Consider the following 18,421-nt stretch of genomic DNA (forward strand, 5'->3'; position numbering starts at 1 on the left):
AAGAGAGGGTCAAATCTAAGCCAGCTTCAAACAAGTGTCACTAGCTCAGAAACACTCAATTCTCTCCCTGCAATTCTCCCGGAAGTCAGTAAAATACAGTTATTCATTTAAAAAAATCTGAATACGTACAGAACATACTCAAAACTACGCAGTAAAATTAGAGAAATAAATAAAATTCAGTTTTAGTAAAAGTCCACCCAACCAGCCCAGCCACATTATTAGGCACCAAAGGTATGCAGACAGGCACCTCTGCAGTCTCTGCAGGCTCCGCAGTCTCTGCAGGCCACCGCGGAGCTGCTTCGACGGGAGCGCTATTTTTACTGCCTCTTGATTTCCAAGTTTTTGTGCTTTTATAGGAGAAACTGTTCAAACTTAACACTCAGTACTCCAAGGTGAAAAGTATTTCTCTCCTCCAGACCACTTAACTTTAATAGAAAACAAAACATGCTCCGACTCAAATTCAACTATGCCTGCTGGATTTTAATGGATAGGTTTGTACCCCACTTGGGCAATCTTTAAACCTCTGTCTCTAGGAGAATTAAGTAATATTAGGGGATTGAAATGAAATAAAATTCTAAGTCCACTGTGACATGACATTCACAGGAAGATGGTAGATTATCCATCCAGTCCTCAAACACTTATAAAAACAATATATAGCATATGTTCACAAAACAATTCTTGGAAATAAAACACAATGGGCACTCAGCAAATATTTTATATCGCCAACACCTGCTCAAATCCTCTCTGAACTTTATTTCTAAATGTCACCATTTTTTATTGAATCAACGGAAATTTGAAAGAAGAAACAGAATAAACATCCAGAGAAGATCAAGGGAGTTAGAAAAATCTTTATACAAAGCCTCATTGAGTTTTACATGAGCCAGGGTGCTGTCAGTCTCCCTGAAAGGGGCGGTAGAGTAATCTGTCACTCCACGACTTCAATCTCAGAGTGCCTAAAAGACTAAAAAGGGCTCTGTGTGGACAAAGAAAAAGAGAAGAGAAAAAAAGAAAGAAAAGAAAAGTCTTAGGCTTTTCTAAATTTTATAAACAAAGGAATCATGAATCAAATACTAAGCACTGTAAATAAATTCACTTTGAATCACAGACTTGAAGTTGGAGGTAGTTTAGTATACTAATTCAACTCTGTTATTCGGGAAACTGTTTGTAACACCCCTGTTTGAACTGTAAGTGGGAATGAGTTCTCTATTTTGGAAGGCAGTCAATGAAAACCAAGGTTTTAACTTATTTTAAGCTGAATTCTGTCTCCCTCTGTAACTTCAACCTGTTGGCCAAAGTTCTGAGGTCTGAAATAAGAAAGAACTAATTTAGGGAAACTAATTAACTCTCTATTATCTGTTAATATATTTTATCAGACTCAATTTAAAAAGAACTATTTGATTTAAAATGAGAAATCCTTACCTAAAAATCTTTATATTCTGAATTTCAATAAGGGAGAATTCAATTTGTAGACTAGATGGGGACAGGTGGATATTATAAACTAGATCATGCTGGGTGGGAATAACGGAGAAATTGAAGAATGGCCGACGAGAAAAGCCCATTACTCATCCTGGAAAGATCGCTGACATGAGAAAATGTGGGTCCAGTGTTGCTAGATCTGCAACTTTCCCAAAAGAAGGCCCAAATTCAGATTTTTACGTGAACGACCCAATTTTTTAAAGTTGGCAACTTACTCAATTTTTTAAATATTGTATGGGCCAAACAAAACAGCTTTGTGGACTGGACTCAACTCTGGCTTGCCAATTTGCAATTTCAAAATGTTGTTATTTAAAAGTCTATTTAATGAGAAAACATTTATAGTTACTATTCTAAACACTAGTACATATAAAGAGAAACAGTAACATATTGCAAATGTTATTTTATACTTAAAAGAAACTGGTCACAACAATCTCAGATTTAAAACTCCTCAAATTTTAGGATGTTCACTGATGCAACAGCTCCCTTTACATAAATATAAGACTCACGCAGCAAATTACTCCTTAAAGAAAGTGTCCTATCTGTGTTCAACAGAGTCAATACATTCAATTTTGTTTTAAACTGCAAATTCAAAGTATACGTCTCTAGCTAGGTAAGAACCATTTAGTTCTTTTAAAAAGTCATGCAGCTTCTGGACTCTATACCAAACATAAAAAGAAAAAAAATAAATAAAACAGTGAAGACCAAATTGCATGTGAAATAGCAAAACAATTATATCAAATACAAGTAAACATTCCAACAAACTTCCAGTCAGAGAGAGTACAGGAGAAATAATAACCAGATGTTTAATTTAAATCATCAATAGAAATAGTCAGTGTCCTCTTTTTATAAACCACTTGGATTGTATTTGTATTCAAAAACAATGGTAAATGTCAAATGACTACTGGACCATCCTTCTGAATACAAGAAAATATGCTGTTTAACTCTCTAAATACAAAAAGTGCTTTTTAAAAAACAAAGATAAAGAACAGCATGTCTTAGTCACACAGATCAATACAAGAACCGCAAAATGCTAAAAGGTTCCGTGCGCTTAACAGTAAAGACCTTGAGTTACTAAATATTTTAAAATTTTGAACTTCGAAAATATTTATTGTTAAAATCTTTTAAAATCCAGGATAAATCTTATATCTAAAGATCTGAGAAGAGTATCAAACTTTATCTTCATGTGAAGAATTCATTATTAAAGCTAGCAGCATTAAACATAGATCCTTTTCATAGGCATTAGGTATAAAATAGTATCTAAAGGTTCTACTATAACTTTATTATGAAAGAAAATAATGAGATTTTGTGTGTTTTTTTAAACTAAGAATGTTACGTGTAAAAAAAAAAGAATGTATGTATAAATGTCAATTGTGTGTGAATTCCAACTATGAAATGGAAATTGACTCATTAGCCATTTGCTTTTTCTTATCTGCCCCCATCCAATTTTTACTGCAGTAAAGATGGAAAAAACACATCCAATCAGAAAAGTCAAAGAAAAATTAAACAAACGGGCTAAATTTAATAGGAATAGTATGACCTTCAGCAGAACAAAAGATGTTGAAAGGATTAAATGAGAACACGTGTAAAGTGCCTATCAATTACCTGGATGATAAAGGTTACTTTCCTTCCCTCTATCCTTACAAGGCTCACTATTATCTCACTCATTAAGTCTTTTATCACAGAAAGAGGAAAGCCTTTGGGATCAGCAGGAACTCAGTGCCCCACAGTCTGAGGCACAGCACCAAGTATTTAGTAGGGGGTTAATAAATGCTTCCTGATTTACTAGAGGATAATAATAATGAACAAATGTAAAACAGACACTAATTGATAGGCTAAATGCATTAGTGCATTCTAGTGTCCTCCATGGGAAAGGTTACTAACCCATCCCGGCTAAGTGCTGAAATTATAATTAAGTCTGACGGGAAGTCCTAGATTTATACCAATATAATTACAAATATTACTTAGCTTAGTGATAGAGTATGGCAAGAACAATGAGAGGACTAATTTAGATGACACTGCAAAGTGGGCTTTAATGTTTGAAACTCCTATTACAGTACACAGGATAAGTGCAAGTGGTGTAATTAAAACCTAAGAGTCTGATCTTTAAAGCTCTACCGCTCAACCTCATTAAAATGCATGTTTTCTCAATTAATTCAAACTTTTCCATTAAAAACATAAAAATACCCTTTCATTCCTTGCAAATAAATCTCTACAGTACAGCATTTAGGATCAAACACTAAATAATCATTATAGTTAAATAGGAAAAAAAAAACAACTGAAATACTATGGAAAGGGATTTGAGCAGATGGAACCTACCAAAAGGAAGGAAAGGCAAGGTGAAGGCTGCTCTTTTTTTTCATGTGTAAAAACCCAGTTATGACTACATAAGCATTTCAAGCACCAGAAGATGGGAAACCCTTGAGTATCTCTGTGTAAATGATACAAATCTAAGCAAAAGCAAAACCTGTTTACTGAGCAGATAACCCTTATGATCATATGTGGACTGCATCTTACTGACCTCTGCAGGCTCCAAGTACTGCGTCTCTTCCATCGTCTTCATATCCATTTTGTGGCACAGCTTTCACCTTTCAATCTGAAGCATTACTAACAAGCTTACCTAAATATTAAGCTAATACTAAACACCTAAAACCACAGGATGATGTTTTTCATGTACTTCTTTTTATCAGTTGTTACGGAAAACATTTAAAAGATTATTTTAAAACTTGTCACATAACTGACCATGTGGAAGAATGTAAATTATAGAAAAGAATTTAATTTTTTAAATGTTCATCAATTTTCTTCCGATTTTGATACACATCACACAGTGACTATTATTCAGAAACAATAAACACCTTTTATAAATGATGTCCATGGACCAATTCTGGACTAGTAAATTTTTCAAGAAAAATGTTACTAAGAAAGAGCCAAGTCAAAAGCTATCACACATAATTTAAAGGGCAATGCTGGTAATTTATAGGAATGCCACTAGAATTTGCCATTTTTGGGGAAAATGGAGTCTACATGGTTTTACTGTTAAAAGGATAAAAGGAAATTAAAAGTGAAAGGGGGAAATGTCTTAAATTTAAAGCATTATCTGACACAAACTTTACAAATCACTGCTCTATTTTATAAAAAAAAAGCATTTAAATCTAAATAGGTTCTAATTTTAGCTGAAATAGGGCTTTCTATTTTGAAAGCAATATATTTTTGGTGGCCTTTTTTAAAACTTATTCTTGAAAAGCTACTAAGCAAGAACCTTATCTCATGCCTATATTTAAGAACCCACCTAAACTAATCAGCAGTAGGACTCCCTGGTGGCTCAGATGGTAAAGAATCCATCTGCAATGCAGGAGACGTGGGTTCCATTCCTGGGTCGGGAAGATCTCCTGAAGGAGGGCGTGGCAACCCACCCAGTATTCTTGCCTAGAGAATCCCATGGACAGAGGAGGCTGGGGGGCTACATACAGTTCATAATGTGACAAAGAGTCGGACAAGCACAGAGTAAGCACAGAATAGTGGTACTCTGAAGTTGTTTTCACTACAAAGAAGTCTATTTTCAAGGGTTCTTGCATTTTTTCCCCTCATGCAATATTTCAGAGAAAAATTGACCTATCCATTATCACTGTTTATTTTAAAACTATTTTAAAAACATTTTTAAATGCTTATTTTTAAAACATTTTACACATCTTTACACTACGTATTAAACTATCCATCACATGACTTTAACATTCAAAACAAATTCTATTTATACAGAAAACAAAATGTCATCCTAGAGAAAAGATCTGAATGCATGATGTTTGAAATAGTTTCTCAGAACCATTTTCCTTGATAAATGAACAGTAAAATCAACCACAAAAAGTTGCAAAAGTATTAAAATGACAAATAAACAATACGTCTTGGATGAGTGACAAAGAGAAGATTCAATAGACTTCTGTTATTATAACTGTTTAGGCAAACATATGAATCTTAACACATAAACTTTGCTGCAAATATAAGCAAGTGTGAGTCACTCAGTAGTGTCCAACTGTTTGCAACCCCATGGACTGTAGCCCACCAGATTCCTCTGTCCATGGAGTTCTCCAGGCAAGAATACCCACTCCAGGCAAGAGTGGGTAGCCATTTCCTACTTCACGCGATCTTCCCCAGGGATTGAATCTGGGTCTCCTCTTTCAGGCAGATTCTTTATTGTCCGAGCTATTAGGGAAGCCCCAAAACTGGATGGGTTAAAAGTATACTTCTAAATGTTTTTCAAAACTTAAAAATATCTATTTTAAAAGTCACGGCTGTATCACATTTTCCTTAGAGTAGACATGCCATATTACAATGATAATCAGTGCTTGGTACACAGAACACATGCTTCCCTCTGAAAAAGTTTTTTTAAGATGTTAAGGTGGTTACCTGTCATTTATAATCCAGTTCAGGCAGAGATTGAGAGAGCTAAGATTTTTGCACCTCTTGACAATTTCCATCACAGTTTCATTATCCAGTTCAGTGATATGACGTAAGTCCAAGCTGGAGAGGTTTCTTAGCTAATGAGATAAATAAAATGAAAGATGAGAAAGATAAATACTACATCCTCAAAAACTACTAAGAACAGTTGATTACAGAATATCACTGCACTGAATAATAGACTATAGTCTAGAATCATTAAATTAAATGGTTACATAATATTTTAATAATAAATAAGAAATGAGTCAGAAATCTAAGGTGAACAAATGAATGGCAATAAACATTAAAATCAAGCAGATTTTATTGAGGCATCATAAAAATCAAAAGTTAGCATTCTAATATGTGGGAAAGCTGTTAAGTCAATCACATTAATTACCTACAATTTGACAGGATTATTTTCTTTAACATTGATTTCAGATATTTATCATGATAATACTACTTTTGTACAGGTTTTCTTTTTTATAAAAGATAAAATATGAACAAATTGTTAATCAGAGATATCTTGGTGATATTTATCAAGGTGGATAAAGATGGCAGGCTCTTAATTATCTTCTTCAAATAAACTATACCTCAAATAAGCTGTTTTGCTTAATAACATGCAAAGAATTAATTTGGATGCATCTGGTAGACCCAATAACACCACTCCCAAGGATATCTATGCTCTCATGTGCCACCTTATATGGCAAAAGAGATTTTGTTGATATGATTCAAGTTGCTGAGATAAGGTGCCTGTCCTGGATTATTCAGAGCAACAGAGAACTTCCTAGCTAAAGTCAGAGATGTGTTTGAAGAAGATGCAGGGGACATTTAAACTGTGAAAGGGGTTCCACCTGCCTTCTCTGGCTTTGCATCTGGAGGAAGAGGGCCCGGGGCCAAGGAATGTGGGCAGCTTCTAGAGCTGCCAGAAGACATCAGGACTTTCAGACCTACCAACTTAAGGAAGTGAATTTCCTCAAAAACCTGAAGGGATGAGAAAGCATCTCTAAATTTCCCAGGAAGGAACACAGGCCAGATGATTCTAGTCTGATGGGACCTGTGTTGATCTTCTCACCAGTAAACCATGAGCTAACAGATCTGTGCTGTTTTAAGCTGCTGTGTGGGTCAATTGTTACAGCAGCAGCAGAGAATGCCAGCAGCAGCAGGCAGCGCCGTCAGGGAGCCCTTCCAGTACAGGCCGGTCTACCCGAGGCCACCCTAAGTCCTTCTGTAGGGGGAGCAGGTGATTCCTGATTTGCGGGCATAACCTGACTGCCAAAGCCTCAAAAGTGAGTCAGGTGAGCTTCAAACCCGAGAAGACGCTGGTATCCCCGCTGCTGCAGGACAAAGCACAAGGAACAGTCTACAGAGAACTTTCTGCAGTGACCGACGTGTTTTCTCTCTCTAGCGTCCAACACAGTAACCACTCGTCACACGAGGCCACTGAGTATCTGAAACGGGACCAGTATGTGGAAGGGCCTGAATTTGTTATCTCATTTTGTTTTGTTTAGTTTACATCTAACATCTATTCTACGTCTGCGTGTGGGCTGGGGCTCCAGGGTTGGACAGAGCCGCTCTGGAGAGCCGGGCGGCGTGGGAAACCCTCCTTCCACCTCGGCTCCCAGAGAGGCCTCGCGCTGCTGCCGCTGCTGCCGCTGCTGCCCGTCAGAGCCACCGGGAGCACGCGGAGCGAGGGGCGGGACACACGGAAAGGGCCCCCGCCGCAGGGGACACCTTCTCAGTGACTGCAGGCCTCTGTCACAAGGGCTCAACTCCCAGCATTCAGAATGAGGTTTAGGAAAACCTCTCTGCAGCTGGCCTCTCAGAGGAGATGTTCACAGAAGCCACCTTCAGGGTGGGACTCAGGACACCACCCGAGAATGGAGGGAGGACCTGGAAAGGAGAAATGGTTCTCACGAAGCTCCTCCTCAAGCCATCACAGACTTTCCCAACACCAGAACTGCACCAGTACTTGGCAAACAAAGCATAACGAAAGGGAACAGACTCACCTTTGTCAAAAACAGAAAACAAAGCCCAGACTGCTCTATCTCCGCACGTCCATACAGATGACCAGTCGGAACCGGGGCTGACTGTGGTCTCCCTTCCCCGAGAGCCTCCTCACTCACGGTCTGAAAACTGCAGCCAACACCACAGCCAGGGCGGACGGGGGGCCCGTGGCCTCTAACTTTATACCCGGAACATGGCCCTAGTCTTTACCTCTCCCCATAAATAAAGCAGGCTGGCATTAAACAAAACAATTTTTCTTCAGTAACAAAAGGAACGATTAAAAAAAAAAAAAACCTACATAAAATACAAAATAGATAGCAATATAAATTTCCATAATCTTCAGTTGTTGTTCACTTAGTCACTAAGTTGTGTCTGACTCTTTGTGACCCCATGGACTGTAGCCCACCAGGCTCCTCTGTCCATGGATTCCCCAGGTAAGAATACTGGAGTGGGGTGCCATTTCCTCATCCAGGGGATCTTCCTGACCCAGGGATCAAACCCATGCCTCCTGCATTGGCGGGCAGATTCTTTACCACTGAGTCACCAGGGAACCCATAATCTTTCAGACATCACTTAAATCATTTGTTATCCTTCAAACGTTCCCCTCAGTAATGTACTCTATTTTCTATATTTTTTAAAAAACACCTCTTTGTTACAACTATAAGTGGAGTACAATCCATTAAAATTTTGAAACACTATGTGGTATTACCATAATCTAAAAGTCAACTATATCTCAATTAAAAAAATTTTTTTTCTTAAGCCACTTTATTTTTATAGTTAGCTTTCTTTACAGGGTACTTTTGATCCCAACACCCAAAAAAATTTCATCACTACTGTCCTGGGAACATGTATAGAATCAAGTAGCCTCTGTGAGTAACAGGCACTGGGGGGCTTGCTGAGCTCATATCCTGACAGTAGCCTCGTGTCTGTACCTCAGCAAAATCAGAAATACATGAAATGGAACCACAGCGCTGTGAAAAACTATTTTGAAGGATGAATTTTCCTGTAACCATGTGCGTGTGTGAACTGTTAAATATGGCCACATATGATACATACACAGCGTCACTTTATTTTCTCAACTATCCGTATTTTTGTCACCAGGAAGATGCAAAATCATAAAAATTCTATCCAGTCACATAAATACCTCCTACACACACATATTCTGAGGTCTAGCACAGCTTCTCACACAAAGTTGCTATGTGAATTATCACTTTATCTCTTAGCCTCCCTCACGGTAATATATCTCATCACAACTCTGTGAATGTGCTTGCTACCACAGAAGAGTACACTTAATAATGGCTTGAAAGGTAAACTTTTCTCATGTACATTTTTCCACAGTAGAAAAATGACTGCCTCCACCAGCACACAGTGAGAAGATACAACCAAGGTCTGTAATAAAGAAAGCTTGACTTGTGCCACTTGGGCCCCTCAAATTAGGGAAGGTAACTGAGGTTTGAATACTTACTAAAGTGCTGATAGCAGGGAGAGATGATAGGAAACCTATTTTTCAGACTTAGGAAAATCCAAGTTTTTCTGAATCTTCTAGAATGAATAGGACAGAAAGAAGTCACAATTTCAAAAAACTATCTACATATAGTTTACATATAGTACATATAGTTATGTATGGGGTACATATATGGGGTACATACAGTTACCCCAACCAGTAACACTGAAGAAGCTGAACGGTTCTATGAAGACCTACAAGACCTTTTAGAACTAACACCCAAAAAAGATGTCCTTTTCATTATAGGGGACTGGAATGCAAAAGTAGGAAGTCAAGAAACACCTGGAGTAACAGGCAAATTTGGCCTTGGAATATGGAATTAAGCAGGGCAAAGACTAATACAGTTTTGCAAAGAAAATGCACTGGTCATAACAAACACCCTCTTCCAACAACACAAGAGAAGACTCTATACATGGACATCACCAGATGGTCAACACCAAAATCAGATTGATTATATTCTTTGCAGCCAAAGATGGAGAACCTCTATGCAGTCAACAAAAACAAGACCAGGAGCTGACTGTGGCTCAGACCATGAACTCCTTCTTGCCAAATTCAGACTTAAATTGAATAAAGTAGGGAAAACCACTAGACCATTCAGGTATGACCTAAATCAAATCCCTTATGATTATACAGTGGTAGTGAGAAATAGATTTAAGGGCCTAGATTTGATAGATAGAGTGCCTGATGAACTATGGAATGAGGTTCGTGACATTGTACAGGAGACAGGGATCAAGACCATTCCCATAGAAAAGAAATGCAAAAAAGCAAAATGGCTGTCTGGGGAGGCCTTACAAATAGCTGTGAAAAGAAGAGAAGCGAAAAGCAAAGGAAAAGGAAAGATATATACATCTGAATGCAGAGTTCCAAAGAATAGCAAGAAGAGATAAGAAAGCCTTCTTCAGCGATCAATGCAAAGAAATAGAGGAAAACAACAGAATGGAAAAGACTAGGGATCTCTTCAAGAAAATCAGAGATACCAAAGGAACATTTCATGCAAAGATGAGCTCGATAAAGGACAGAAATGGTATGGACCTAACAGAAGCAGAAGATATTAAGAAGAGATGGCAAGAATACACAGAAGAACTGTACAAACAAGAGCTTCACGACCCAGATAATCACGATGGTGTGATCACTGACCTAGAGCCAGACATCCTGGAATGTGAAGTCAAGTGGGCCTTAGAAAACATCACTACGAACAAAGCTAGTGGAGGTGATGGAATTCCAGTTGAGCTATTCCAAATCCTGAAAGATGATGCTGTGAAAGTGCTACACTCAATATGCCAGCAAATTTGGAAAACTCAGCAGCGGCCACAGGACTGGAAAAGGTCAGTTTTCATTCCAATCCCGAAGAAAGGCAATGCCAAAGAATGTTCAAACTACCGCACAATTGCACTCATCTCACACGCTAGTAAAGTTATACTCAAAATTCTCCAAGCCAGGCTTCAGCAATATGTGAACCATGAACTTCCTGCTGTTCAAGCTGGTTTTAGAAAAGGCAGAGGAACCAGAGATCAAATTGCCAACATCCGCTGGATCATGGAAAAAGCAAGAGAGTTCCAGAAAAACATCTATTTCTGCTTTATTGACTATGAAAAGCCTTTGACTGTGTGGATCACAATAAACTGTGGAAAATTCTGAAAGAGATGGGAATACCAGACCACTGACCTGCCTCTTGAGAAATCTGTATGCAGGTCAGGAAGCAACAGTTAGAACTGGACATGGAACAACAGACTGGTTCCAAATAGGAAAAGGAGTTCGTCAAGGCTGTATGTTGTCATACTGTTTATTTAACTTCTATGCAGAGTACATCATGAGAAACGCTGAACTGGAAGAAACACAAGCTGGAATCAAGATTGCTGGGAGAAATCTCAATAACCTCAGATATGCAGATGACACCACCCTTATGGCAGAAAGTGAACAGGAACTAAAAAGCCTCTTGATGAAAGTGAAAGTGGAGAGTGAAAAAGTTAGCTTAAAGCTCAACATTCAGAAAACAAAGATCATGGCATCCAGTCCCACCACTTCATGGGAAATAGATGGGGAAACAGTGGAAACAGTGTCAGACTTTATTTTTCTGGGCTCCAAAATCATTACAGATGGTGACTGCAGCCATGAAATTAAAAGACGCTTACTCCTTGGAAGCAAAGTTATGACCAACCTAGATAGCATATTCAAAAGCAGAGACATTACTTTGCCAACAAAGGTGCGTCTAGTCAAGGCTATGGTTTTTCCTGTGGTCATGTATGGATGTGAGAGTTGGACTGTGAAGAAGGCTGAGCGCCGAAGAATTGATGCTTTTGAACTGTGGTGTTGGAGAAGACTCTTGAGAGTCCCCTGGACTGCAAGGAGATCCAACCAGTCCATTCTGAAGGAGATCAGCCCTGGGATTTCTTTGGAAGGAATGATGCTGAAGCTGAAACTCCAGTACTTTGGCCACCTCATGCGAAGAGTTGACTCATTGGAAAAGACTCTGATGCTGGGAGGGATTGGGGGCAGGAGGAGAAGGGGACGACAGAGGATGAGATGGCTGGATGGCATCACTTACTCGATGGATGTGGGTCTGGGTGAACTCCGGGAGTTGGTGATGGACAGGGAGGCCTGGCGTGCTGCGATTCACGGGGTCGCAAAGAGTTGGACAGGACTGAGGGACTGATCTGATCTGATCTGATCTACATATGATAAAACTCTCATTCTAGTTGATTAACTCCTAAGCTTTTAGAAATCCTGCCTCCAGGCCCACTCCTCAGGGCAAGGTGGGTCAGATGGTGACTGCCCTGGGTTTACTGTCCATAAATGAAGCATTTTTTTCTCTTCCAATGGAGCATAAACTCAAACATGAAAAGAAAGGTTTACTTTGGTTCTCACATGCCAGCTGTCTATTGAGATCATCAAGAGCGTTTTTGCCCTCGGATTCAATTAAGGCCCATTTTTTCATGAGCTGACAGTCTCTAACATCGTTCATGAAGCCTTTCCTGTGACCACATTGGCCAGTTCAACCTGGAAAATGACAGCATCCAAAGCAGTTCCAGGAGGCTAAGCCCTGGAAACCGGCACATTATAAGATACGTCCAGAGCACCTCTACAGGCTGTGGTGTTTTTATTCAGAATGCCACAAGCAGCTCTGTCAAATTCATCATACTCCTTGCCTTGCCAAGGGAATTTCATCATAGTGCCCTCCAGTGTTTCATTAAAAGCTACCCAACATAATCCTTCATAGTCTGAAACAAATAATTACATTTAGGAAACTGACATTTTAATTAAACTGACTTTTCTTACAAATTCACTGCTAGTCTTGGTTACACAAATGACAGAGGATTTGAATCAGCGAGGCCATACAACCAAGATCTTTGAAGGGCTTTGTTCCCATTTTTAAACAGTTTAGTAAGATATGTGAAAAGAAACCCAAGTCAGAATGTAGACTGTAGGTAAATCAACTTTCAGTTTAATACCACTTTTATTAAGGGAAAAAAAATATTACTTATAACCAATTCAGGTTAAAAGCTAAAATTAGTCAATGACTGCATGGCTGTGTATGTATTTAAGAACAAAATGAGACATTAAAATGCTACCTAGGAAACACAGACTTGGGGGATTATAAAAAGACCTCGAATGGCTTCCAAATTTTCTTAAGACTCTGGAAAAGTACAAACTGAAACAAAATCCTGCTGTGCAGGTTGACTCCAGCGGGTGAAGCAACGGACAGGGACTCAGAGCGCCCTTGGCAAAGGCAGGGGCTGAGGGGGTCCCACTGGTTCAGACCAGCGAGGATAATTTACGTGAAGCCAGCTGGAGGTGATAACTTTCGCAAAGGATAAAAACTTCTGTATGGTTAACCATGTTCAAATGTCAACTAGTCCCTAAATTACTTCCTGCCAGCCCTGCAGATGTTGGCGTCATGGGGACTGGGTTTCAGAGCAATCAGTCGCAATCTTCAGGGAGCAACGTCAAGGTGAAGACAGGCCGCCGGTGCTGTGGATCGGCAACACACACCCATCTGCCAGTCACCGGTCAGGCTGCCAAGAGGGGGACTGAAGAGGGGACCAAAGGCTCGGGGGAGAGAGGGGGCCCTGGGGAGAGCCACCTATTGGGAACCACGAGGGAGACACAGGAGAAAGGGAGGGAGGTGTGGTGTGCGCATGGCAAACTACAACTACGGGTAAAGACACTGAGATGCTGGGCACGGGCGGGGGCAGAGGGAATTTCTACCCCCGGGCAAAGGAAGGCTTCCGCATCTGGACAGGGTCTACACTTAGAGGAGAACTTGGTTGTCCTACGGGGAGGATGAGGGGCATCTGTTCTGCTCATCAACTAGGCCGAACCTCAGTTTGGTTGGTTACAGCTGGCACTCGAGAGCAGAAGTAGTAATAAAAGCTAAATAAGTCACACTGAGGACATCAGGGAAATCCTCCCAGCACCTCACAGAACTGAGACCCTCATGCTGTAACTGAAAGCTTTTCATTGCCCGAGAGCTGGGCAGAGACAATAACAATTTCCAGTCCTAACCATGAAAAGGAGACTTCCAGGGCCTGGGACACTCATCGCATCCGCGAGAGCTGCCATGTGAGCTCTCTGGCCCTTCTCCAGGTGTCCTTCCAGCCGCTGCCTTCTTAATCACGCTGGTCTGCGGTCTCCTTGCTTTGTTTCCAAATCCAAGGCTGGCTGGCTGTCCTGCCCTTCTGCTGGATCTGCCATCTCTCACCATTTTATTCACGCTCTGTCTTGCTTTCCAGGACATTTTTACTCGCTGCTCCTCCTTAGAGCTATCCCTTCTAACTCCTTGCCACATTACCAGCCACAGAAATATTGTTTAAATAACTTTGATCATATCTCCCACCTTTTCTGAAACTTTGAGGAAACAGAAACCATTTCAACTGCAGACAGGAATTCCAGAGCGTGCATATCAAAGCCATCCCTACCGTTCCCTGACAGGTTAAGTTAAAATAGCTCAAATCTCCAAGTTGCAAGAAGTTATTCTCATTGTGCTCAGAGAGCTGGACTTGTTATTTAAAACTGAGCTCACTTCCTGATTACTTCAGAGAGAAGAAAAATTAGTGAGTCTCAGAAATATAATATACCTGCCTTAACACAAATTACTAACCAGGCAGTCGCCACTGGAACTATGCCCTTTAGACAGAAAGGAACTGCCAACAGCTGCCAAGGGAGCAGGGGAACACACTTTCCTCTCTGCTACAGCTACTGGGCGTGCCTTGTGTCTGCTCCATCTATTCTGCCTTCCTTTCACCCCTCCCTAGCGCCTCTCCTACCAGCCCCCCCGGGCTGTGCTACTCATGACCAACCTCTCATTGCAAACAGCTGACATCTGATCTTAATGCCTGAGCCAACCCAAATGTGCATCTCTGCTACATCTCTGCTACAGTTCACTCTCATGCATTCATTCACACTTAGTGAATTCACACTTTAGTGAGCACGTGGTTCCAACCTTGGTGCACGTTAGGATCATATGGGGGAAACTTTTAAAAGATACTAATAAACACCACTACTTCTGAAAAAGATACCCAGTTGATCCATCCTGAACAGGGAACCATTTCCCTAGTGCAGAGCAAGTCATATTTAAATCCAGTTACTGAAAGGGTTTTCCCTGGTGACTCAGTGGGTAAAGAGTCTGCCTGCAATGCAGGAGAGCTGTGTTCGATCCCTGGATTGGGAAGATCCCCTGGAGAAGGAAGTGGCAACCCACTCCAGTATTCTTGCCTGGAGAATTCCAAGGAGAGAGGAGCCTGGTGGGCTAACAGTCCATGGGGTCACAAAGAGTCAGACACAACTGAGTGACTAATACTTGCACTTTCACTGAAAGTGTAAAAATAATTTATAAAGTTCAGCCTCTTTAATCACTAAAAAAAAAAAAGCATTGAAAATATTATTCATATAGTCAGTAACTATTAGGCACCTATTATATACCAGAAAACATTCCAGCTGCTAAAAATACAGCAGTGAACAAAACACAAAAATCCCTGTACATAGCATGCTTATATTATTAGTTGGAAGGGGACAGTGGAAATAATAAGTAAGCAAATTATATCCTATGTTAAAAGGTTGTAAGTATATACTATAGAGAAAAAAAATTTTTAAAGGCAAGGTAGATGGAGAACAGTGGAAGGGAGGAAGATGAAGTGTAATTTTAAACAAAAAGTCAAAAATGATCTCACTGAAAAGATACATGAGCAGAAGTTTGAAGGAGGTGAAGGAGCAAACAAAACCATCCTGATGTCTGGGGCAAGAGCTAGTGCAAAGGCCCTGCAGTGGGGACTGGTCTAAGATGTCAGAGCATTCGTAAGCAGCCAGAGCTCCCGGAGCAGAGTGAGTAGAAGGAACACTAACTGGAGGCATGCCCAAACAAAGGAGCAAAGACAGAAGACTGTACAGTGCCTTGTCGGTCAAAGTTACAAAGTTCACCTTCTGCTCTGCTCAGTGTGGGGACTCGGTGGGTTTTAAGCAGGTATGTGACATGATCTAACTTACATTTTAAATGCATCGTTCTAGCCCCTGTGTGAGTCTTAGACTAGAAGCAAAGGAGCAGAGAGGCTGTAATGAATTAATGAAGTCAGGCAGTAGCAGCGACCTGGGCCACAGTGACAGCCCCCGGAGGCGGTATACAGTGACCAGATTCTGGATATATTTGAAATTAGAATCGACAGAATTTTCTGACAACTGAGTTATGGAGCATGAGAGAAAAAGAAAGAATCAGAGATGACGCCTAGGCTTTTGGTTTGAGCAACTGGAAGGTATGACTGCAATTAATTAAGATGCTTTGGGGAAGGTAGGGAGAGAGTTTGGTTTTGAAAATGCTACCTTTGAGATGCCTGAATATCAGAGGAGAGATGCCAAATAGATGTGGGGCTCATCAGCACACAGACAGCATTTACACTTCTAAATTGAATACGTAAAAGTCTTAATTATATATCAATGTGCTCAGTTCATTAGGTTGGCTAGGTACAAGCATACTAGCCTTTCAATTTATAGTGAGTAAAAAAATATTAATTAATTGATTAAACTACTGTGTGGGCATATATATCCAGAGTAATAATAAAAAAAAATAATAGCAAGCTAGCATGATTCTAAAAACAAAGCATTAGCATCATATTGTCCCAAGTCACCCGGAGTAGTTACAGGCTGGTTCAGTTCCTATCAAAGCACAACTCAGGCTCACAGCCCCAGCACACACCCTCTGTAAAACCTCCCAGGATTCGGAGTCGGAGACTCTGCCCTTTGTATACCCAGCAAGGCGGCTCATTCTCCCACCACACACTGCTTTATAATTTAATCTAATTAAGCGTGCGTTTCCCCCACTAGAGTCCAAGGCAAGCTAGTGCAGGTCAGGGCCCATGTCTGACTCACTTCTCAGGCAGCAGTGGCCTCACACAGAACTAGGTGCATCAAACCAAACTATCAAATGTCTATATTGCAGAATGAGCTTGAAATCAGGATCAAAACTTTAAAAATAACTTCATGGGTTCGGGTTTCCCAAAACCAGGATTCTGTTCTTGTAACTGTATCAAACGCAGGATCTGCAGCTCTGAAGCTACATGTTTCTAAAAGTGATATATCTGAACATAAACTTCACTAATATGTAAGCATTACATTAAAAAAAAAATCCTCATTCCACACAATCAAAGGTTATCTTAGAACAAGAAGCATCATCTCTTTTCATATTTATTCTTAAAATGAAGAACATTTAAGAAGTCTCTGTAATTTGACAGAGTTTTGATATGTATGGCAGGAATTTTGAGTAGTTCACCCAAAATGCTAATCTCTGCTGCAGAGATGTGCGTTTGTTAATTGCATCCCTGCTTCTCCAAACAGACTCGGAATGGATCGGTTCCTCCTCTTCCAGTCTGGCAGGCGGCACACTCTCTAATTGACTCTTTCCCTAGGACTTTTCTTTTCACCAAATCCCTTTCTTTTCTCCATGGAAGATTTCTAGAGCTCATAACAAACTACAAACAGCACTTGCAGTTAACAGCACTAAGAAGCCCTGTCAGATTTCTCAGTCTGCAGGTGCGAGGAAGCAGAATTTCTCCTCAATTAAAAAATAAAATATTCATACTGCTTCGCTTAAATAAGAAAAAAAGCACAGCTTAAATAAATTAAGGGTAAACTAAATCAAACAGGAGCCAAGCAAGGGGAGACTGCTCCATCCGACGGGCTGGCTGGGCGCTTCTCTTTCATTTTCTCACACCACGTTCACAGATCCTTTTTTTTTTTAAAGAAGACAATTCATGGGATTTTGAACCCATTTCAATCGCTTGCAACCATGTATCATACTACTTCAATATGGCAAAAGTTTTGGAAATATATTCCAAATACAAGTTTTACAATCTTATTTTTAAAAGTAGTAATCGAAATGTCATTAGCCTGGGACAAAAGTTTATCATATCCATGCCAAGTGACCTGTACATTCACTTCCTGATATTATACTATCAAAGCCAAAGAGTCAAATTATTCCATTCTTTATTGTTAAATGTGTGAAACTGTAAAGCAAAGAAATGACAATAACAATTTTTAATTAAAAAAAAATACTCTGGCATATATTGCCATTTCCTGGCATTCAAAAAAAAAATGTTACAGAACTGGTATACCTACTCTCTAAAATGAAATATCTTTTATTTCTTTCTTTCTGACTCAGGATATGTAACTAATTTCTTTCTTCCTGGTTTAGAATATTCATGGTCACATGGAAAATCGCTTGGGCTTACACTCTCATCTCTGAGCCTCAGAAAAAAGTCAAAGTTCAGAGTGAAGAGTGCCCAAAACTTAATTCAGGCACTACTTCTTCCAATCTGTGACCGAGTACTGTTCAGAGCACCCAGGCACCCGGGACGGTAGCTACCAACAGGGTCACTGCTCGTTTTCCCACCTCCATAAACCGGAAACAGATTTCCTAACACATGGAGGAAGAGCGTGCGGCTCCGTCAGTACAGCTCTCCTCTGGGGCTCACCCAGGGTCTGGGGCACCCTGCATCCTTGGGGGACACCGCTAACCCAGGCATT

The 18,421-nt window shown here is 40.2% G+C and overlaps 1 protein-coding gene across 4 annotated transcripts in view; it reads right to left on the bottom strand.

Annotated features, from left to right (window-relative positions):
• Positions 1–18,421, bottom strand: part of FBXL17 (F-box and leucine rich repeat protein 17) — a 520,630-nt gene that overhangs the window by 332,627 nt on the left and 169,582 nt on the right. For 3 of the 4 annotated variants that reach the window (XM_055565814.1, XM_055565819.1, XM_055565820.1), the window contains exon 6: positions 5,875–6,005. In XM_055565814.1, the coding sequence (XP_055421789.1) occupies positions 5,875–6,005 (131 nt within the window). Of the gene's footprint in view, positions 1–2; positions 5,691–5,874; positions 6,006–18,421 lie in introns of those variants that run through there. The other variant, XM_055565817.1, reaches the window with a different exon arrangement.

Source organism: Bubalus kerabau, chromosome 1, assembly GCF_029407905.1.
Source record: "Bubalus kerabau isolate K-KA32 ecotype Philippines breed swamp buffalo chromosome 1, PCC_UOA_SB_1v2, whole genome shotgun sequence".
Lineage (NCBI taxonomy): Eukaryota > Metazoa > Chordata > Mammalia > Artiodactyla > Bovidae > Bubalus > Bubalus kerabau.